The sequence below is a fragment of the Triticum dicoccoides genome, chromosome 4A (genome assembly GCF_002162155.2).
Source record: "Triticum dicoccoides isolate Atlit2015 ecotype Zavitan chromosome 4A, WEW_v2.0, whole genome shotgun sequence".
NCBI classification, from domain to species: domain Eukaryota; kingdom Viridiplantae; phylum Streptophyta; class Magnoliopsida; order Poales; family Poaceae; genus Triticum; species Triticum dicoccoides.
The window spans coordinates 613,881,370-613,906,030 of NC_041386.1; the positions used below are offsets into that span (position 1 = coordinate 613,881,370).

General features: G+C 45.6%; 1 protein-coding gene across 1 annotated transcript; it reads left to right on the plus strand.

Moving 5' to 3' along the window:
- The first annotated feature begins 3,194 nt into the window (after window positions 1-3,194).
- On the plus strand, window positions 3,195-22,717 carry LOC119283824 (laccase-15-like). Its single transcript, XM_037563216.1, has 6 exons — window positions 3,195-3,530; window positions 6,729-6,880; window positions 19,648-19,895; window positions 19,969-20,088; window positions 21,511-22,422; window positions 22,557-22,717. The coding sequence occupies exons 1-6, from the start codon at window positions 3,195-3,197 to the stop codon at window positions 22,715-22,717; spliced, it is 1,929 nt and encodes a 642-aa protein (XP_037419113.1).
- The last annotated feature ends 1,944 nt before the right edge of the window (window positions 22,718-24,661 follow it).

Here is a 24,661-nt window from a genome sequence, read left to right on the forward strand (position 1 = left end):
AAAGAAGAGTTGTATATGATGCAACCAGAAGGTTTGGTCAATCCTAAAGGTACTAACAAAATATGCAAGCTCCAGCGATCCATCTATGGACTGGTGCAAGCATCTCGGAGTTGGAATATATGCTTTAATAAGTTGATCAAAGCATATAGTTTTATACAGACTTGCGGTGAAGCCTGTATTTACAAAAAAGTGAGTGGGAGGACTACATCATTTCTGATAAGTATATGTATGACATATTGTTGATCGGAGATGATGTAGAATTATTCTGCAAAGCATAAAGTAATGTTTGAAAGGAGTTTTTTTTCAAAGAAAGACCTCGGTGAAGCTGCTTACATATTGAGCATCAAGATCTATAGAGATAGATCAAGACGCTTGATAAGTTTTTCAATGAGTACATACCTTGACAAGATTTCGAAGTAGTTCAAAATGAAACAGTCAAAGAAGGAGTTCTTGTCTGTGTTACAAGGTGTGAAGTTGAGTAAGAATCAAAAACCCGACCACGACAGAAGATAGAGGGAGAATGAAAGTCATTCCCTATGCCTCAGCCATAGGTTCTATAAAGTATGTCATGCTATGTACCAAACCTATTGTATACCCTGCCCTGAGTTTGGCAAAGGAGTACAATAGTGATCTAGGAGTAGATCACTGGACATTGGTCAAAATTATCCTTAGTGGAATAAGGATATGTTTCTCGATTATGGAAGTAACAAAAGGTTCGTTGTAAAGGGTTACGTCGATGCAAATTTTGACACTGATCCAGATGACTTTAAACTCAATCTGGATACATATTGAAAGTGGGAGCAATTAGCTAGAGTAGCTTTGTGCAGAGCATTGTTGACATAGAAATTTCAAAATACTTACGGATCTGAATGTGGCAGACCCATTGACTAAACTTCTCTCACAATCAAAACATGATCACACCTCAGTACTCTTTGGGTGTTAATCACATAGCGATGTGAACTAGATTATTGACTCTAGTAAACCCTTTGGGTGTTGGTCACATGTCGATATGAACTATGGGTGTTAATCACATGGTGATGTGAACTATTTGTATTAAATCACATGGCGATGTCAACTAGATTATTGACTCTAGTGCAAGTGGGAGACTGAAGGAAATATGCCCTAGAGGCAATAATAAAGTTATTATTTATTTCTTTATATCATGATAAATGTTTATTATTTATGCTAGAATTGTATTAACCGAAAACATAATACATGTGTGAATACATGGACAAACAGAGTGTCACTAGTATGCCTCTACTTGACTAGCTCGTTGATCAAAGATGGTTATGTTTCCTAACCATAGACATGAGTTGTCATTTGATCAACGGGATCACATCATTAGGAGAATGATGTGATTGACTTGACCCATTCCGTTAGCATAGCACTTGATCATTTAGTTTGTTGCTATTGCTTTCTTCATGATATATACATGTTCCTATGACTATGAGATTATGCAACTCCCGTTTACCAGAGGAACACTTTGTGTGCTACCAAACGTCACAACGTAACTGGGTGATTATAGAGGTGCTCTACAGGTGTCTCCAAAGGTACTTGTTGGGTTGGCGTATTTTGAGATTAGGATTTGTCACTCCAATTGTCGGAGAGGTATCTCTAGACCCACTCGGTAATGCACATCACTATAAGCCTTGCAAGCATTGCAACTAATGAGTTAGTTGCGGGATGATGTATTACGGAACGAGTAAAGAGACTTGTCGGTAATGAGATTGAACTAGGTATTGAGATACCGACGATCGAATCTCGGCAAGTAACATACCGATGACAAAGGGAACAACGTATGTTGTTATGCGGTCTGACCGAAAAAGATCTTTGTAGAATATGTGGGAGCCAATATGAGCATCCAGGTTCCGCTATTGGTTATTGATTGGAGACGTGTCTCGGTCATGTCTACATAGTTCTCGAACCCGTAGGGTCCGCACGCTTAAAGTTCGATGACGGTTATATTATGAGTTTATGTGTTTTGATGTACGGAAGGAGTTCGGAGTCCCGGATGAGATCGGGGACATGACGAGGTGTCTCGAAATGGTCGAGGCGTAAAGATTGATATATTGGACGACTATATTCGGACATCGGAAAGGTTCCGAATAATTCGGCTATTTTCTGGAGTACCGGGGAGTTACGGGAATTCGTATTGGTCCTTAATGGGCCATACGGGAAAGGAGAGAAAGGCCTCAAAGGGTGGCCGCACCCCTCCCCATGGGCTGGTCCGAATTGGACTGGGGAGGGGGGCGCCCCCTTCCTTCCTTCTCCTTTTCCCTTCCCTTTCCTTCCCTCCTACTCCTACTACTTGGAAGGGTTCCTAGTTCTACTAGGAAGGGGGGAATCCTACTCCCGGTGGGAGTAGGACTCCCCTAGGGCGCGCCATAGAGAGGGCCGGCCCCTCCCCTCCTCCACTCCTTTATATACGTGGCCAGGGGGCACCCCATAGACAACAATTGATCTCTTGATCTCTTAGCCGTGTGCGGTGCCCCCCTCCACCATAATCCACCTCGGTCATATCGTAGCGGTGCTTAGGCAAAACCCTGCGTCGGTAGAACATCATCATCATCACCACGCCGTCATGCTGACGAAACTCTCCCTCAACACTCGGCTAGATCAGAGTTTGAGGGACGTCATCGAGTTGAACGTGTGCAGAACTCGGAGGTGTCGTGCGTTCGGTATTTGATCGATCGGATCGTGAAGACGCACGACTACATCAACTGCGTTGTGCTAACGCTTCCGTTTCGGTCTACGAGGGTACGTGGACAACACTCTCCCCTCTTGTTGCTATGCATCACCATGATCTTTCATGTGCGTAGGAAAATTTTGAAATTACTACGTTCACCAACAAGCATCTACAGAGAAGAAGAGGGGAGAGAGCGGAGCTCGCGGTGCAGAGGAGATGTGCGCGAGCAGAAGAATGAGTGGATCTCATTCACCCGTGAAGAGATAAGGTAAAAGACTAGGCGGTCGTTCGGTGGTGGACCCACGTGTAGACGAACGAGTTGCGGAGTGCGCGCTGTGACCGGCCGAAACTCGGCCGGTTGACCGCATGTCGGCAAATTTAAGTTGGGCAGTGATCTGCGCCGGTGCATCGGCCGAACGATTCGGCCGATCGGCTGCCCACCGTCGGATCGCTTTGCCCAGGGCTATTAGATCACACACTTCTATCGCCCCCTTCCTCACGTGCACGAATGACAAAAATCCCCCGCGACGCTATTCGTGTTGGACACCCATCATGGACCGCTTCGAGGCCTGACCTTGAAGCATCACCAGCTTACCGCCGGTCGCCGTCCTTGCCCCCGGTCGCCGTCTCCGTCACCGGCTCGCCACCCTCGCCCCCGGTCGTCGGTCGCCGTCCTCATCGCCGGCTTGCCGCCCTCGCCCCCGGTCGCCGGTCGCCGTCCTTGTCGCCGCCCAGTCGCCGTCCTCACCCCCGGTCGCCGGTCGCCATCCTTGTCACCGCCCAGTCGCCGTCCTCGCCCCCAGTCGCCGTCCTCGTCACCACCGGTCATTCGGCGGGCCCCCTGGTTGAAGCTTTTTTTGCCATTACCGCTTGAAGCTTTTTGTCCCGACGGTTGAAGCTTTTCCACTGCCGTTTGAAGCTTTTTCCACCATTGAAGCATTTTTTTCGCGGTGGAAGATTTTTCTGCCACTCTGAAAACTTTTCCTCTAGCTGAATGAAGCTTTTCCACAAACGGTTGAAGCATTTTCTCCCTGGGTGGAAGCTAGACACTTGACTAGTTCTAGCAAATAAAAATGCAGCTGGTAGCAAATGTATACACCGGTTGTAGCATTTGTCCACCCTGGTTGCAGCTTCTGCCATGCCGGCGTTCGTAGCGGACAGTCGACAGGTTCCAGCAAAAAACGATGCCAAATGTAGCAAAAACTGCTGGTCCAGCAAAAACGACTCTGATGGAAGCATTTTTGGGTGCTACTTCTAGCAAAACACTGCGCCGGTTCTAGCAAACGTGATCCGTGGTTGCAGCATCACCCCATCCATTCCAAGTCCAACTTGCCATGGTGACCCCAGCAACTCGCCGGGGTGAATCCCGCAGCTCGCCGCCGTTACTGGTTCCAGCAAAACAAGTACGTGATTGCAGCTCCCTTCCCAGCCGGCGGTGGATGGGGTCGGGACCCGACGGTGGCACCGCCCACCGGCGACCAGCCGGCGAGGCGGCAGGGCCGGGCAACGAGGAGGTGGGGAGCGGGGCGACGGGGCTCGGGGGCGCTGCTCGCGGGCGCGCGCGGACTGCGTGGGAACAGCGCGGGGAGGGATGGATAAGATGCATGGGCCATCATGGGAGAAGTTGCTATATGTGCGTGTGTGTTGTGCGTGACGAGGCAGCAGCCGGCCGAAGTGTCGGCCGGTGCGCCGGATCTAAACATTACCCATTTAAGATTGTACCAGAACTCAGCAAACACATCAAAAAAAAATCTTCGCCGAGTGCAAAAAAGAAAAACATGTACTCCGATGATATGGTGTCAAAAGCTTTGCCAGTGTCACACTCAGACATCAGGGCAAGGCTTCATGGACTGTTACACTTATAGCATAAATAAAAAATCAATGACACTGTTGTGGCCGTGGTGGCAATATCCCGGCCGGCTGATCTGAGCTGCTCGCCTCGCCAGTTGCAACATCCCGGCCGGCTAGTTGAGTTGCACGCCCCGTGGGTCCAGCTGCCCTCCCCGTCATCGCAACTGTGCGTTGGAACAGTAGGCATCACGGGTTGCAACGCACCCGCTGTGGTTGCAACGCCACCGCTATGGTCATAGCATCTTGCTAGCTGGTTCTAACCCCGTGTGCCATCTCCTTCGTAGCATACTTGCGCATTGGTTCTAACCACTTGTCCCGCCATGGTTGCAACATCCCGGCTGCAACATCGACTCAGCTGGATCTGGTTGTGCACCCTGCCGGTTGCAGTATCCCGGCGGGTTGGCCCCAGTCGCGAGCCTCGCCACTCGGTGCACACCAAAACTGTGCTGCACAAACGAACGTGATGGGAGTGTGAGCGCCGTCGTGTGCGAGAGAGATAGAGAAGGGGGACATGAACCTGTAGTGGAGGTCACCTCGCGGTTGGATAAGGGTGGGGCGGTGGTTGCCCGGCGTAATGGCCAAGATGGGCAAAGGGGAGCACGGTCGCATGCGAGATATGGAGAAAGGGAGAGACTAGAGATAAACCTATGAAGGAGGTCGCCTCATGATTGGATATAGGCTGGGGTGCTGCCGCTTTCGGGCGTGGGTCCAACAGGACACGTGTTGCGTGCGCGCGACCGACTTGGAGCTGAGATCGGCAAGCCTATTTCCAACCTTTACTTCATTATTTTTGTAGGTTCAAACCTTTACCTTCAAGTTTTGAATTATTTTTTAAGATAATTTATCACATATGCCATGTGGTAGGAAGAACTTCATGTTTCTTGAATACTTTGGTCATAATGAAACACGCCTATCCATAACAGTATAGCAGTGTATATGGGCTCCCTTAATTTCGTAAAAGCATCCACAACGGAACCCTAAATTTCTCCCTATACGTCTAGATGGAAAGCCCAAATAGTGTTTGGATAGGTGAAAGAAAAGAAAACACCCAGCCGGATCTCTCAAATTATCCTCATATATGTCTGGGTTGTTTACAAAATATTCATATTCAGCCCATATGTGAAGAGGATATGAGCGCGATTGGCATTTTCGGGCAATCCGCCAAATCGTATTTGGCCCATCCGAAGCACTTCCCCTCTTTATTTTTTCTTTCTTTTTCATCTTCATCAATCATATGCATGAGACCCCACATATAAGAGGGAATAAAGGATGGTTGTGTCCAGAAACAAATGACAGCTTAAAGTGGACACGTGACGTATAGGGTTTCAAATTCCGAATCCACCCGGTGCCAAGCATCTCCTACACGCATCACAAGACACATCACGTGGCATGGTCACTCTCATCACCAAGCAAGAACCAAGGGCCCCACCCCCTGCCCGCCACGTGTAAGGCTGGTTCTAATGAGGAGTAACTTAGACTAGTAACATGCATACTAGCCTATGTTACTGTCTCTATAGTGGAAAGTAACATATATATGTGCTATCATGCGACATTTCATTTGTTAGGTCGTATGCTTATCTTGTCTTGCTATGTGTGATGTTATCCATAATGTGAGTAACATATTATGTTACCACATGCTTCTCTTTTCTTATTAATTACTTATCACATCATCTATTTTATAAGATATATGTGATGTTATTATTTATGTTACTCTAAGCGAGAGAATGGGCGAGACTGTGCTACTTACGTGGTAACGAGGGACTGCGAGAACCATTTCTGGAGACCGCTGACGGATCTGAACAGTACTCAACTACCATTTCCCCAACTCTTCTTCTTCCTTCCAGTTCCCCTTACTACTCAGAAATCCTCGCCTTGCTGCTCTGCAGTCCCAAGACTGCATTGGCTGCTTCTTCGCTGGCAGGCATGGGCACCGTCGGCGTTGCCTTGTTCCTCCCCGTGGCTCTAGCAGCGACCGCGGCGTTGCCTTGTTCGTCGTAAGCGTCCCTGGCTAGCTCCCTCCCTTGTCTTCTACCCCTCCGTCTCATAATATAAGAACATTTTTGACACTACATTAGTATCAAAAATGTTCTTATATTATGGGACGAAGGGAATAAGAAATTGCTTGTTTAGTTGTTGAACTAGAAACAGGAGGTCTGTTCTTATGATTTGCTGGAATATAATGTATATGTAGGTGAGCCAGATTAAGCTGCGTCGCCTGTGCAACGACACGCTAGTCACCGTGGTCAACGGCCAACTCCCCGGTCCAGCAATTGAGGTCACGGAAGGAGATTCACTGGTTGTTCATGTCATCAACAAGTCGCCCTCTGGGTTAACTATTCATTGGTAATTAATTAGTACCTAATTTTGTGTAGCACTAGTTTATATGCCCTACTTACTTGTTCTATGCATTATGCACGTTGTCCTGCCTGCTACGCTTCAGCTGAGCAAATGATCACAGTATTCTTTGGGAGAGAGAGAGAGAGCGAGAGTTCTCCTTGGCTCAGAATTTCCTAGTATGAACTTATTTTACCAGCAACAACCTATACTTCCTTCGTTCGAAAATACTTGTCCCAAAAATGTTGTATCTAGACTTAATTTAGTGATAGATACATCCATTTTATTCATTTCTAGGACAAGTATTTCCGGACAAAGGAAGTATAAATGTGCGTGAGAGCTCAGATAACCAAAACACTAACCAAAGATCGTTACACCATTATAACAGACAAACATGGAAATTTTGAGTCATATTTATATGAGGAAAATACATTAGTGGTACATCAGGTTGCACGCAATGACCACTTTGGTGCCTAAAGTAGAAAATACCTGAAACTGGTGCTCAAACATGTCTCCTGATGCACATACGGTGCAAATTCTGTTTGTAGACATAGACCATGCCTGCGTGGCATGTCAGCATGGCACCAGGCCCCTATCAGTCACTGAAGCATCACATTTTTGTGAAAACCCCCTAAATCAGTACTAAATTTGGTAAAAAAAACAACTAGATGATTCCTTCGAAAAAAACCTGAGTGGGCATCAAACCAACAACATCCTACACTACTTCCTACCGCACCAGCCACTAGGCTAGAAAACATTTTGTCTCCATCAAGGATATGCAATACTTACTTACTTAGGGCCTGTCCAGATGTCCTCCAGCTTTACTGGATCCGGTAATATCGCTTATATTTCCCGATGGCAGCTTCTTCCATGGATTGTGATCGACGCTTGCTCTAGTTTCTCGTACGCGCAAGCAGGCCAACCTACCTCGACGGGCTGAGCCCAGCCGGCTCAACAGTTAAGGTGGCCTTAGGCCCGGTCGGACACACAGGAGTAGAGTGGTTGGGCTTGGCTCAGTTTAGAGGGAAATGTAGCGGTGTCTCCGCGTAGCCTCATCTAGAGAATATAAGGTGTTGGGAGAGGGGGAGAGAAGGCAGCGAACCGGTATGCAGCCCTCGAGTTACTTGGCAGTGGCATTACTTTGTAATTTAGGCCAACTTCTGATTTCCATTTTCCTGAATTGCCAGATGTTGGGGAACGTAACAGAATTTTAAAATTTTCTACGCATCACCAAGATCAATCTATGGAGTCATCTAGCAACGAGGGCGAGAGGAGTGCATCTACATACCCTTGTAGATCGTGCGCGGAAGCATTCAAGAGAACGGGGTTGATGGAGTCGTACTCGACGTGATCCAAATGACCGATGACCTAGTGCCGAACGGACGGCACCTCCGCGTTCAACACACGTACGGTTGGGAAGACGTCTCCTCCAACTTGATCCAGCAAGGGGGAAGGAGAGGTTGATGAAGATCCAGCAGCACGACGGCATGGTGGTGGATGCAGCAGGATCCCGGCAGGGCTTCGCCAAGCGCAAGCGGGGAGGAGAGGTGTTACGGAGGGAGAGGGAGGCGCCAAGAGCAAGGGGTGCAGCTGCCCTCCCTCCCTCCCTCTTTATATAGGGGCCTTGGGGGGGCGCCGGCCCTAGGATATGGATCTCCAAATGGGGCGGCGGCCAAGGGGTGGCTCCCCCCCAAGCCAAGTGGGGGGCGCCCCCACCCCTAGGGTTTCCCAACCCTAGGCGCAGGGGAGGCCCAAGGGGGGCGCACCAGCCCACCAGGGGCTGGTTCCCCTCCCACTTCAGCCCATGGGGTCCTCCGGGATAGGTGGCCCCACACGACCCGGCACAATACCGGCGACCCCCGAAACCTTCCCGGTGGCCGAAACTGGACTTCCTATATATAAATCTTTACCCCCGACCATTCCGGAACTCCTAGTGACGTCCGGGATCTCATCCGGGACTCCAAACAACTTTCGGGTTACTGCATACTAATATCTCTGCAACCCTAGCGTCACCGAACCTTAAGTGTGTAGACCCTACGGGTTCGGGAGACATGCAGACATGACCGAGATGCCTCTCCAGTCAGTAACCAACAGCGGGATCTGGATACCCATGTTGGCTCCCACATGCTCCACGATGATCTCATCGGATAAACCACGATGTCGAGAATTCAATCAATCCGTATACAATTCCCTTTGTCAGTCGGTACGTTACTTGCCCGACACTCGATCGTCGGTATCCCAATACCTCGTTCAATCTCGTTACCGGCAAGTCACTTTACTCGTACCGTAATGCATGATCCCATGATCAACCACTTGGTCACATTGAGATTATTATGATGATGCATTACCGAGTGGGCCCAGAGATACCTCTCCGTCATGCGGAGTGACAAATCCCAGTCTCGATTCGTGCCAACCCAACAGACACTTTCGGAGATACATGTAGTGTACCTTTATAGTCACCCAGTTACCTTGTGACGTTTGGCACACCCAAAGCACTCCTACGGTATCCGGGAGTTGCACAATCTCATGGTCTAAGGAATGATACTTGACATTCGGAAAAAGCTACAGCAAACGAACTACACGATCTTTGAGCTATGCTTAGGGTTGGGTCTTGTCCATCACATCATTCTCCTAATGATGTGATCCCGTTATCAATGACATCCAATGTCCATAGTTAGGAAACCATGACTATCTTTTGATCAACGAGCTAGTCAACTAGAGGCTCACTAGGGACTTGTTGTGGTCTATGTATTCACACATGTATTACGATTTCCGGATAACACAATAATAGCATGAATAATAGACAATTATCATAAACAAAGAAATATAATAATAACCATTTTATTATTGCCTCTAGGGCATATTTCCAACAGTCTCCCACTTGCACTAGAGTCAATAGTCTAGTTACATTGTGATGAATTGAACACCCATGCAGTTCTGGTGTTGATCATGTTTTGCTCTAGGGAGAGGTTTAGTCAACGGATCTGCCACATTCAGGTCCGTATGTACTTTACAAATCTCTATGTCTCCATTTTGAACACTTTCACGAATGGAGTTGAAGCGACGCTTGATATGCCTGGTCTTCCTGTGAAACCTGGGCTCCTTGGCAAGGGCAATAGCTCCAGTGTTGTCACAGAAGAGGGTCATCAGGCCCGACGCATTGGGTATGACTCCTAGGTCGGTAATGAACTCCTTCACCCAGACTGCTTCTTGTGCTGCCTCCGAGGCTGCCATGTACTCCGCTTCACATGTAGATCCTGCCACAACGCTTTGCTTGCAACTGCACCAGCTTACTGCCCTACCATTCAAAATGTACATGTATCCGGTTTGTGACTTAGAGTCATCCAGATCTGTGTCGAAGCTAGTATCGACGTAACCCTTTACGACAAGCTCTTCGTCACCTCCATAAACGAGAAATATATCCTTAATCCTTTTCAGGTACTTCAGGATATTCTTGACCGCTGTCCAGTGTTCCATGTCGGGATTACTTTGGTACCTTCCTACCAAACTTACGACAAGGTTTACATCAGGTCTGGTACACAGCATAGCATACATGATAGACCCTATGGCCGAGGCATAGGGGACGACACTCATCTTTTCTCTATCTTCTGCCGTGGTTGGGCATTGAGCCGTGCTCAATCTCGTACCTTGCAATACAGGCAAGAACCCCTTCTTTGACTGATCCATTTTGAACTTCTTCAATATCTTGTCAAGGTACGTACTCTGTGAAAGACCAATGAGGCATCTCAATCTATCTCTATAGATCTTGATGCCTAATATATAAGCAGCTTCTCCAAGATCCTTCATTGAAAATCACTTGTTCAAGTAGGCCTTTATGCTTTCCAAGAATTCTATATCATTTCCCATCAACAGTATGTCATCCACATACAATATGAGAAATACTACAGAGCTCCCACTCACTTTCTTGTAAATGCAGACTTCTTCATAAGTCTGCGTAAACCCAAACGCTTTGATCATCTCATCAAAACAAATGTTCCAACTCCAAGATGCTTGCACCAGCCCATAAATCGAGCGTTGGAGCTTGCACACCTTGTCAGCATTCTTAGGATCGACAAAACCTTCCGGCTGCATCATATACAATTCTTCCTTAAGGAAACCATTAAGGAATGCTGTTTTGACGTCCATTTGCCATATCTCATAATCATAGAATGCGGCAATTGCTAACATGATTCGGACGGACTTCAGCTTCGCTACGGGTGAGAAAGTCTCATCGTAGTCAACCCCTTGAACTTGTCGATAACCCTTAGCGGCAAGCCGAGCTTTATAGATGGTCACATTACCATCCGCGTATGTCTTCTTCTTAAAGATCCATTTATTTTCTATGGCTCGCCATTCATCGGGCAAGTCAGTCAAAGTCCATACTTTGTTTTCATACATGGATCCTATCTCGGATTTCATGGCTTCCAGCCATTTGTCAGAATTCGGGCCCGCCATCGCTTCTTCATAGTTTGAAGGTTCACCGTTGTCTAACAACATGATTTCCAAGACAGGGTTGCCGTACCACTCTGGTGTGGAACGTGTCCTCGTGGACCTACAAAGTTCAGTAGCAACTTGATCTGAAGTTTCATGATCATCATCATCAACTTCCTCTCTAGTCGGTGCTGGCACCTCAGGAACATTTTCTTGAGCTGCGTCACTTACCAGTTCAAGAGGTAATACTTCATCAAGTTCTACTTTCCTCCCACTTATTTCTTTCGAGAGAAACTCTTTCTCTAGAAAGGACCCATTCTTGGCAACAAAGATCTTGCCTTCAGATCTGAGGTAGAAGGTATACCCAATAGTTTCTTTAGGGTATCCTATGAAGACGCATTTTTTCAATTTGGGTCGAGCTTTTCAGGTTGAAGTTTCTTGACATAAGCATCGCATCCCCAAACTTTTAGAAACGACAGCTTAGGTTTCTTCCCAAACCATAATTCATACGGTGTCGTCTCAATGGATTTCGACGGAGCCCTATTTAAAGTGAATGCGGCAGTCTCTAAAGCATAGCCCCAAAATGACAGCGGTAGATCGGTAAGAGACATCATAGATCACACCATATCCAATAGAGTGCGATTACGACGTTCGGACACACCATTATGCTGAGGTGTTCCAGGCGGCGTGAGTTGTGAAACTATTCCACATTTTCTTAAGTGTGTGCCAAATTTGTGACTCAAGTATTCTCCCCCATGATCTGATCGTAAGAACTTGATTTTCCTGTCACGTTGATTCTCAACCTCACTCTGAAATTCCTTAAACTTTTCAAAGGTCTCAGACTTGTGTTTCATTAAGTAGACATACCCATATCTACTCAAGTCATCAGTGAGGGTGAGAACATAACGATAGCCACCGCGAGCCTCAACACTCATTGGACCGCACACATCAGTATGTATGATTTCCAATAAGTTGGTTGCTCGCTCCATTGTTCCTGAGAACGGAGTCTTGGTCATTTTACCCATGAGGCATGGTTCGCACGTGTCAAATGATTCGTAATCAAGAGACTCCAAAAGTCCATCTGCATGGAGCTTCTTCATGCGTTTGACACCTATGTGATCAAGGCGGCAGTGCCACAAGTATGTGGGACTATCATTATCAACTTTACATCTTTTGATATTCACACTATGAATATGTGTAACATTACGCTCGAGATTCATTAAGAATAAACCATTCACCAACGGAGCATGACCATAAAACATATCTCTCATATAAATAGAACAACCATTATTCTCGAATTTAAATGAGTAGCCATCTCAAATTAAACGAGATCCTGATACAATGTTCATGCTCAAAGCTGGCACTAAATAACAATTATTGAGGTTTAAAACTAATCACGTGGGTAAATGTAGAGGCAGCGTGCCGACGGCGATAACATCGACCTTGGAACCATTCCCGACGCGCATCCTCACCTCGTCCTTCGCCAGTCTCCGCTTATTCTGCAGCTCCTGCTTTGAGTTACAAATGTGAGCAACCGCACCGGTATCAAATACCCAGGAGCTACTACGAGTACTGGTAAGGTACACATCAATTACATGTATATCACATATACCTTTAGTGTTGCCGGCCTTCTTGTCTGCTAAGTATTTGGGGCAGTTCCGCTTCCAGTGACCAATTCCCTTGCAATAAACACTCAGTCTCAGGCTAGGGTCCATTCTTTGGCTTCTTCCCGGCAGCTTGCTTACCGGGCGCGGCAACTCCCTTGCCGTCCTTCTTGAAGTTCTTCTTACCCTTGCCTTTCTTGAACTTAGTGGTTTTATTCACCATCTTTTTGATTTCCACCTCTGCTGATTTCAGCATTGAATATGCCTCAGGAATGGTCTTTTCCATCCCCTGCATATTGAAGTTCATCACAAAGCTCTCGTAGCTCGGTGGAAGCGACTGAAGGATTCTGTCAATGACCGCGTCATCCGGGAGATTAACTCCCAGCTGAGTCAAGCGGTTATGCAACCCAGACATTTTGAGTATGTGCTCACTGACAGAACTATTTTTCTCCATCTTACAGCTGAAGAACTTGTCGGAGACTTCATATCTCTCGACCCGGGCATGAGCTTGGAAAACCATTTTCAGCTCTTCGAACATCTCATATGCTCCGTGTCTCTCAAAACGCTTTTGGAGCCCCGGTTCTAAGTTGTAAAGCATGCCACACTAAACGAGGGAGTAATCATCAGCACGTGATTGCCAAGCGTTCATAACGTCTTGGTTCTCTGGGATGGGTGTGTCACCTAGCGGTGCTTCTAGGACATAATCTTTCTTGGCAGCTATGAGGATGATCCTCAGGTTCCGGACCCAGTCCGTATAGTTGCTGCCATCATCTTTCAGCTTGGTTTTCTCTAGGAACGCGTTGAAGTTGAGGACAACGTGGGCCATTTGATCTACAAGACATATTGTAAAGATTTTAGACTAAGTTCATGATAATTAAGTTCATCTAATCAAATTACGTAATGAACTCCCACTCAGATAGACATCCCTCCCGTCATCTAAGTGAAACATGATCCGAGTTAACTAGGCCGTGTCCGATCATCACGTGAGACGGACTAGTCAACATCGGTGAACATCTTCATGTTGATCGTATCTTCTATACGACTCATGCTCGACCTTTCGGTCTTCCGTGTTCTGAGGCCATGTCTGTACATGCTAGGCTCGTCAAGTCAACCTAAGTGTATTGCGTGTGTAAATCTGGCTTACACCCGTTGTATTCGAACGTTAGAATCTATCACACCCGATCATCACGTGGTGCTTCGAAACAACGAACCTTCGCAACGGTGCACAGTTAGGGGGAACACTTTCTTGAAATTATTACGAGGGATCATCTTATTTAAGCTACCGTCGTTCTAAGCAAATAAGATGCAAAACATGATAAACATCACATGCAATCAAATAGTGACATGATATGGCCAATATCATTTGCTCCTTTTGATCTCCATCTTCGGGGCTCCATGATCATCGTTGTCACCGGCATGACACCATGATCTCCATCATCATGATCTCCACCATCGTGTCTTCTTGAAGTTGTCTCTTCATCTATTACTTCTACTACTATGGCTAACGGTTTAGCAATAAAGTAAAGTAATTACATGATGTTATATGTTGACACGCAGGTCACAAATAAATTAAGACAACTCCTATGGCTCCTGCCGGTTGTCATACTCATCGACATGCAAGTCGTGATTCTTATTACAAGAACATGATCTGTTGGAAATATGCCCTAGAGGCAATAATAAATAAGTTATTATTATATTTCCTTGTTCATGATAATCGTTTATTATCCATGCTATAATTGTATTGATAGGAAACTCAGATACATGTGTGGATACATAGACAACACCATGTCCCTAGTAAGCATCTAATTGACTAGCTCGTTGATCAATAGATGGTTACGGTTTCCTGACCATGGACATTGGATGTCGTTGATAACGGGATCACATCATTAGGAGAATGATGTGATGGACAAGACCCAATCCTAAGCATAGCACTAGATCGTGTAGTTCATATGCTAAAGCTTTTCTAATGTCAAGTATCATTTCCTTAGACCATGAGATTGTGCAACTCCCGGATACCGTAGGAGTGCTTTGGGTGTACCAAACGTCACAACGTAACTGGGTGGCTATAAAGGTGCACTACGGGTATCTCCGTAAGTGTCTGTTGGGTTGGCACGAATCGAGACTGGGATTTGTCACTCCGTGTGACGGAGAGGTATCTCTGGGCCCACTCGGTAGGACATCATCATAATGTGCACAATGTGATCAAGGAGTTGATCACGGAATGATGTGTTACGGAACGAGTAAAGAGACTTGCCGGTAACGAGATTGAACAAGGTATCGGGATACCGACGATCGAATCTCGGGCAAGTATCGTACCGATAGACAAAGGGAATTGTATACGGGATTGATTAAGTCCTTGACATCGTGGTTCATCCGATGAGATCATCGTGGAACATGTGGGAGCCAACATGGGTATCCAGATCCCGCTGTTGGTTATTGACCGGAGAACGTCTCGGTCATGTCTGCATGGTTCCCGAACCCGTAGGGTCTACACACTTAAGGTTCGATGACGCTAGGGTTATAAAGGAAGCTTGTATGTGGTTACCGAATGTTGTACGGAGTCCCGGATGAGATCCCGGACGTCACGAGGAGTTCCGAAATGGTCCGGAGGTAAATATTGATATATTGGACGAAGGGTTTTGGAGTCCGGGAGTGTTCCGGAGGTACCGGGTGATGACCAGCATGACCGAAAGGTGTTTCGGGAGCCCCGACAAGTGTTGGGGGGCTTCATGGGCCAAGGGAAGGGGGCAAACCAGCCCACTAAGGGGTTGTGCGCCCCCCTCACCTAATCCCACGTGACCAGGGGGTTTGGGGCGCCCCATCTAGGGTTCCCACCTCCTGGCTTGGGGGCCAAGTCACCCAAAGGGGAGATCCCATCTGCCCTGGCCGCCGCCCCCCTAGGGGAAACCCTAGGGCGCCTCCCCTCCCCCTTGCCCCTATATATAGTGGAGGTTTTGGGGCTGCACATGACACAAGATGAGTTCCTCTCCTCTATATGACGCAGCCCTGCATCTCTCCTTCCTCCTCTCCCGCGGTGCTTGGCGAAGCCCTGCAGGATAGCCACGCTCCTCCATCACCACCACGCCGTTGTGCTGCTGCTGGATGGAGACTTCCTCAACCTCTCCCTCTCTCCTTGCTGGATCAAGGTATGGGAGACGTCACCGGGCTGTACGTGTGTTGAACACGGAGGTGCCGTCCGTTCGGCACTAGGATCATCGGTGATTTGAATCACGACGAGTATGACTCCTTCAACCCCGTTCTCTTGAACGCTTCCGCGCGCGATCTACAAGGGTATGTAGATCCACTCCTCCCTCGTTGTTAGATGACTCCATAGATTGATCTTGGTGACACATAGGAAAATTTTGAATTTCTGCTACGTTCCCCAACATGATCATCTCATACATCACATATATCATTCATCACATCCTTTGGCCATATCACATCACAAAACACTTGCTGCAAAAACAAGTTAGACGTCCTCTAATTGCTGTTGCAAGTTTTTACGTGGCTGCTATAGGTTTCTAGCAAGAACGTTTCTTACCTACGCCAAAACCACAACTTGAATTGCCAATTTCTATTTACCCTTCATAAGGACCCTATTCATCGAATCCGATCCGACTAAAGTGGGAGAGACAGACACCCGCCAGCCACCTTATGCAACTAGTGCATGTCAGTCGGTGGAACCAGTCTCACATAAGCGTACGTGTAAGGTCGGTCCGGGCCGCTTCATCCCACAATGCCGCCGAATCAAGATAAGACTAGTAACGGCAAGATAATTGACAATATCGACGCCCACAACTGCTTTGTGTTCTACTCGTGCATAGAAACTACGATAGACCTAGCTCATGATGCCACTGTTGGGGAACGTAGCAGAATTTTAAAATTTTCTACGCATCACCAAGATCAATCTATGGAGTCATCTAGCAACGAGGGAGAGAGGAGTGCATCTACATACCCTTGTAGATCACGCGCGGAAGCGTTCAAGAGAACGGTGTTGATGGAGTCGTACTCGACGTGATCCAAATCACCGATGACCTAGTGCCGAACGGACGTCACCTCCGCGTTCAACACACGTACGGTTGGGAAGACATCTCCTTCAACTTGATCCAGCAAGGGGGAAGGAGAGGTTGATGAAGATCCAGCAGCACGACAGCGTGGTGGTGGATGCAGCAGGATCCCGGCAGGGCTTCGCCAAGCGCAAGCGGGGAGGAGAGGTGTTACGGATGGAGAGGGAGGCGCCAAGAGCAAGGGGTGGGGCTGCCCTCCCCCCTCTTTATATAGGGGCCTTGGGGGGCGCCGGCCCTAGGAGATGGATCTCCAAGGGGGGCGCCGGCCAAGGGGTGGCTTCTCCCCCAAGCCAAGTGGGGGGCACCCCCACCCCTAGGGTTTCCCAACCCTAGGCGCAGGGGAGGCCCAAGGGGGGGCGCACCAGCCCACCAGGGGCTGGTTCCCCCCCCCCCACTTCAGCCCATGGGACCCTCCGGGAGAGGTGGCCCCACCCGGTGGACCCTCGGGACCCTTCCGGTGGTCCCGGTACAATACCGACGACCCCCGAAACCTTACCGATGGCCGAAAATGGACTTCCTATATATAAATATTTACCTTCGGACCATTCTGGAACTCCTCGTGACGTCCGGGATCTCATCTGGGACTCCGAACAACTTTCGGGTTACTGCATACTAATATCTCTACAACCCTAGCGTCACCGAACCTTAAGTGTGTAGACCCTACGGGTTCGGGAGACATGCAGACATGACCGAAACGCCTCTCCGGTCAATAACCAACAGTGGGATCTGGATACCCATGTTGGCTCCCACATGCTCCACGATGATCTCATCGGATGAACCACGATGTCGAGGATTCAATCAATCCGTATACAATTCCCTTTGTCAGTCGGTACGTTACTTGCCCGAGACTCGATCATCGGTATCCCAATACCTCGTTCAATCTCGTTACCGGCAAGTCACTTTACTCGTACCATAATGCATGATCCCGTGATCAACCACTTGGTCACATTGAGCTCATTATGATGATGCATTACCGAGTGGGCCCAGAGATACCTCTCCGTCATGCGGAGTGACAAATCCCAGTCTCGATTCGTGCCAACCTAACAAACACTTTCGGAGATACCTGTAGTGTACCTTTATAGTCACCCAGTTACGTTGTGACGTTTGGCACACCCAAAGCACTCCTACGGTATCCTGGAGTTGCACAATCTCATGGTCTAAGGAATGATACTTGACATTCGGAAAAAGCTATAGCAAACGAACTACACGATCTTTGAGCTATGCTTAGGATTGGGTCTTGTCCATCACATCATTCTCCTAATGATGTGATCCCGTTATCAATGACATCCAATGTCCATAGTAGGAAACCATGACTATCTTTTGATCAACGAGCTAGTCAACTAGAGGCTCACTAGGGACGTGTTGTGGTCTATGTATTCACACATGTATTACGATTTCCGGATAACACAATTATAGCATGAATAATAGACAATTATCATGAACAAAGAAATATAATAATAACCATTTTATTATTGCCTCTAGGGCATATTTCCAACACCAGAAATGCCACTCCAGCTTTATACACGTACGTGGACTTTCCTCCGATTTGGGAAGCTAGCTTCCTTGAGCCGAACTGTTAGGCCCAGCTCCAATGAAGATTTGGCGGATCTACTCCCTTCGTTCCGAATTACTTGTTTTGGATTTGTCTAGATACGGATGTATCTAGACTCATTTTAGTGTTCGATACCTCTGTATCTAGACAAATCTAAGACAAGTAATTTGGAACCGAGGGAGTAGAAGCTAACCAACTACCAAACAGGCCATTAATCACTTATAATGGACCACCCTTGTGGAGCATAAATGGGCCATAGTTAGTGCGGCCCAATTTTGATATGTTAGATATTTTCTCTTTTTAAGAAATTTGTAAAAGCCACTCGAAAAAACACAAATTTGTAAAAATTATGTACATTATTATCATAGTTAGAAAAGAATCGGGCATTCTTTTAGAAAATATTTATATAACTACAATAATATACTTCCTCCGTTCCCAAATACTCCCTCCGTCCGGAATTACTTGTCATCAAAATGGATGGGTCTAGAACTAAAATACATCTAGATACATCCATTTCAATGACAAGTATTTTCGGACGGGGGGAGTACAAGTCCTTTCAGAGATTTCAACAAGTGACTATATTCGGAGCGAAATTAGTGAATCTACACTTCAAAATATGTCTACATATATCCATATGTTGTAGTCCATTTAAAATGTCTAAAAGGACTTATATTTAGGAACGGAGGGAGTATATAATTTCAGGAACTACTATCTGACCACCCAAGGCTCGTATTTTTTTCATGTACCACTAGTGTATTTGCCTCTATTCTTATATATGCATGTACAAAAAGTGTCAGATATAGATTTAATTCTTATAGATCTTCACATGGTACATCAGATTATAGCTGTCATGTATTTGAAAACTGTGAGATACTGAACATCAGAAAAAGTAATGGATTTCACTCACCAAATAATCACAACAAATACTACATTATCTACATATTTTTTCTGTTGAGTCAAGTACTCCTTGCGATGGCAAATTTGCGCATGTGTATATGAACCCAGTCATAAGATTAGTATTTTTTGTGTCGTAAGATCGCTATATACTCCTTTAATCTCACTGTAAAAACACACGCAGTTGAGTGTAACGATTAACGAAGCACAATTGATCTATGTATGCAGGCACGGAGTGAAGCAGCAGCTGAATTGCTGGGCTGATGGAGCAGGGATGATAACGCAATGCCCAATCCAACCAAACAAGAATTTCACGTATCGATTCAACGTCAAGGGCCAGGAGGGCACGTTGTGGTGGCATGCTCACGTCGGCTGCCTCCGTGCAACCATTCATGGTGCACTGCTCATCCGGCCAAGATCCGGGCCCAATTCTTACCCATTTCCTAGACCTAACAAAGAGATCCCCATCGTTATAGGTTTGTATGTGCAGATTTATATCGACACAGACTGCTGAGTTAGGCCAATTAAAACTTTCTAAACTTTATGCAGGTGAATGGTTGGGAATGGATCCTATTGAGTTGGAAACGAGAATTCAGAGAAGTATTTTAAGTGATGAGCCCCTTTCAGCTACAATCAATGGAAAGCTTGGGGACGCCAATAACTGTTCAGGTAATTACCATCACTGTTACTCAAGTGTTACACACAAACTAGGAAAGAATATGTACTATAAAATGGGACTACTATCAGCAAACTGAAAACCCTCTTGCAAATTTACATAGAAACTAAATGGTAGATTTCAAATGAGTGAAGTGCACTGTAGGTCCTTGAACTATTTCAGGGATGTCACGTAGGTCCTCGAACTATGAAAATCGTCATCTAGGTCCTTAAAGTGCAGTAAGTGTGTCATTCAGGTCCAAAATCTCCCTGACAGGCTCTAACTGGCCAGCAGGCACATAAACAGTAACCGTAACAGTACGCGGCAAACAGTCCTGAATTCCTATGCGTGATGAACAGTACACGACAAAGAATAAATATAAAAATATATCAAAAAACTGAGATCCTCTGTCATCGAAGAGACCCTGGCGCGTGAACAGTAAAAATGTCATTAATTCAAATAAAGTTCGCGAACGATGAATTTGGAAAAATATTTGTGACTTTAATAAAATGTTCGCGAACGATGAATTTGGAAAAAAATATTCGCGACTTCAAAAAAATATTCGTGAGTTCAAAAAAAGTTCGCGAACGATGAATTTGGAAAAAATATTCACGACTTTAAAAAAATGTTCGCAAACGATGAATTTGGGAAAAATATTCGCGAGTTTAAAAAAAGTTTGCAAACGATGAATTTGGAAAAAATATTCATGACTTTAAAAAAATGTTCACGAACGATGAATTTGGAAAAAATATTCGTGACTTTAATAAAATGTTCGCGAACGATGAATTCGGAAAAAATATTTGTGACTTTAATAAAAAGTTCTCTAACATTTTTTAAAGTCAGGAATTTTTGTGGTTCGCGAACATTTTTTTCCATACCCACGAACAATATTTGTGGTTCGCGAACATATTTTCAAATTTATTGTTTGTGAACTTTTTTAAAGTCGCGAATATTTTTCCCATATTCGCGAACATTTTTTTGAATTAATGAACATTTTTACTATTCACGCACCAGGGGTATCTTTGATGCCAAAGATTTTCAGATTTTTTTTGTTCATATTTTTTATTTTTCGCACTGTTCACCATGCCAGCTGGCCATTTAGAGGGGGTTAGTGAGATTTTGGACCTGGATGACACACTTACTGTACTTCGAGGACCTAAATGACGATTTTCATAGTTCGAGGACCTATGTGACACCCCTGAAATAGTTTAAGGACCTACAGTGCACTTCACTCATTTCAAATAGCAGTTTTGATCTGGCATTGATGCATCTATTTCTGTTTAATTTTCGCGACCATATTATAAGAAGATGTTGCTGTTTGTTTTTGTAGACAGGCTGCTAGACAAATTAGCACTCCTTATTCTAGTACAAGCAAACTTATTCATATACAATATGCAATCAAAAGTTCTAATGTAGAATCTTGGTTCAATGTGTAGGGGTCATCGAAGACAACTACATTCTAAATGTCGAGCAGGGCAAGACATATCTCTTACGGATAGTAAACGCTGCGCTCCACTCAGAGTACTACGTGAAAATCGCTGGGCATACCTTCACAGTGGTCGCCGCTGATGCCAATTATGTGAAACCATACAACACAGATACAATTGCAATCGCGCCAGGTGAGACGGTGGACGGTCTGCTAGTTGCCGACGCATCACCTGGCAGGTACTACATTGTGGCCAACAGCAAGTCAATGAAAGTGAAAACAAGAGGGATTGTGCACTACAATCCAAGCAAAAGATATGATGATACTCCGGTAATGGCGCCTGACATGCCCGGTAAAAATGACGCAGTCGCATCCTTCTACTTCCATGGCAACTTGACCAGTCTGCCTCACCCGCTTGCGCACCCGGTGCCAGCAAACGGCGACGAGCAACTATTCATGGCCATTGACACGACACACATGTGCAGAGAAGGTGGATCAGTCTGTGGTTTGGTGTCCCGTATGAACAACATCTCGTTCCAGCTTCCCTCCAGGACACCATTGCTCAAAGCACACTACTACCACAATGTGAGCAGCAGCGTAAGCACGCTGCAAGAGTTCCCAAGCAGCATACCACCTGGGTTAGTGTACGACGAGGGCCAGACGTCGAAGGCGACGTCCGTGAGGAGGCTGCGGTACAACACCACAGTGGAGATTGTGTTCCGGTGTCCTCCGGTGATGTACAGCTACTCTAACCCTATGCACCTCCACGGACACGACTTCTTTGTTCTCGCACAGGGGCATGGGAAATACGACGCGCAAAAGGATGTGCAGACATACAATTTGGTGGATCCACCCGTGAGGAACACAATCCTTGTCCCGGTAGTGGGGTGGACTGCTATCCGATTCGTGGCAAGTAATCCTGGTACGTGCTAATGTATATGTTGCATTGCATATGTACCGCAAACCCATTATAATACCTAATATGAAATCTATCTAGTTATACATGAAAGTTTATATATAATGCGGATTGCAACTGAAAATTTGACATTCAAACAGGGGTGTGGTTCTTGCATTGCCATTATGAAAAGCACGCATCATCAGGCATGGCAATGGCATTCATGGTGGAGAACGGGCCGACATTGGACTCGACTCTTCCACCACCTCCAAGCGATTATCCAAGCTGTGATGACCAAAACAGTGGTCTGGCATTTGACTAATGCAAATTGGTGAACTTAAAGTTTGAACAAATTATATCAGCTTTGTGTGATGATATGGTTAATAAATATTTCATTATGAAAATAAATGTTTTGTTAGCAATAATCACTAGGAGCTATCCGAGTCGAACCAGAAGTCTTCACCGAATAGGACTCTTAGTTATCTAGCTTTACGCCTATGTATGCATGTGTACCCCTTACTTATGATACCAACACCATGATATCAATATAAAGAAAATCATCGGGCATGGTACCATGGCCATCAACTAGTTCTTGCATGCTTCTTGCATGTTGTTCTCGTTAGAATCAACCAGCCCAAGCCGAAGCTAGCTTTGTACGTGGGTGTCTTGGTCACAAGCTAACTAGAAGCCCAGAATGCATTCATCTAGAAACTCATCCATGCTAGGAAACATCGTGTTTGTTGCTTTTGACGAGAAAGTACATCAGCAAGTTGCATGAACAGATTGGGTCTACGCCAAGGAGTTCAGTTGTTGTGTGTATCTCGATAGGGCTAACAATTGGTATCAGGGCCAAGTTGGTTTTCTAGTTATGATGGGAGATTGATCGCTGATAAGAAAAATGTTTTTGATGCCACGAAAGTACTGATGACAACGAGAATGGCAGTAAATAAAGATTTCATTATAGTGAAAAGTCATCTGCCGAAGTTGCATATTCGAATCCTGACACATTAACCAAATTCTTGGCCCATCTATAGAAGATTACTCTTAAACTAATACCCTGCAACCAGTATAATTTTCTTAAAGAAAGATCTATTCAGGATTGCCTTGCTTGCAAGGGCGGACCCAGATTGGAAATTACCCGGTGCCCACATAGAACACATGCCTACATGTCAAATAATTCAATGACCTACACACTAAATCAATGGATTGCGTTAAGCAAGTGCAAATTAGACCTGATGCCAGTGACACCAGCTAACTCTACCTAGCTTCGCCCCTGCTTGCTTGGCCGTATGAATATGTATTTCAATGCCAAGCCTCGAAGAAAGAAATTGTCCTACTAAAATTAGATTTCAATGCTTAAGACAATCGGAAATAATGATAGGGGGAGAGGATGTGTCGGCTTGGACGATCATGTGGCAGTAGAGCTCAGATACAAGTTCACATCAGCGTCACATTGGTTATCGCTGTCAAGCACGGAAACTCTTATCCTCCCAAGTGTTTTTCTTGAGATTTTCCATGCCACCAGTGTAACCGAGCAGTAGAGGACCTACCCCTATGGATCCACATGTACAATATATAAACCTATTTATCTTCGACCAATCAAGCACAACAAGATTTGTTTCGGGATATGTTGTTTTTAAGTTGTTTCAAGATATGTTGGAACAATGATATGCTCTTATTTTGCCACAACTTAAAGAATATGACGATATGCATGTATGCACGTTTCAACAGATGTTGATGCACCATCTAATTCCACGATACATCTCGTCACTCAAAAAAGGGAAGCCCATGCCATTTGTTCTACATATATAGCATTATACAACAATAGAGCCCACACAACCCTCCTACTTTCTCATGCATATAGGGACCAAGCAAGCAAAAATATCAACACCAAAGCTCATCATTCCCACACAAAAAATACTAAAGCTTCATCAAGAAGTATTATATTCAATAAAATAATCCCGTACATGTGTAGAGCATTCGTGAACAATCAAAGTACAATACAAGCATTCAAAACTAATTATCATCCACAAATTAATACGCTGCGTATATGTGATTATATGATACAAATGGCGATTCTAAGATATATGTAATACAACGTAAACAACTACTGAAGAAATATAGTGTGGGAACGTATAGATGAGGGCGGAAGATCCCCTACCCTAACATAAGGTTGGGGACCCCCTAATCCTAACTTAACTAGTCATCTATGATTGGTAGAGTCTGGTATACAGTAGCAATGTAATTTTTTATTAGCATGGATGTT

Excerpts from the sequence above, each read along its gene's own strand:
- LOC119283824 (XM_037563216.1), top strand. The coding sequence starts at position 3,195 with ATGACAAAAATCCCCCGCGACGCTATTCGTGTTGGACACCCATCATGG. Across the intron at positions 6,881-19,647 it reads TCTGGGTTAACTATTCATTG|GCACGGAGTGAAGCAGCAGC; the intron begins GTAATTAATTAG and ends CTATGTATGCAG. Across the intron at positions 19,896-19,968 it reads AGAGATCCCCATCGTTATAG|GTGAATGGTTGGGAATGGAT; the intron begins GTTTGTATGTGC and ends AACTTTATGCAG.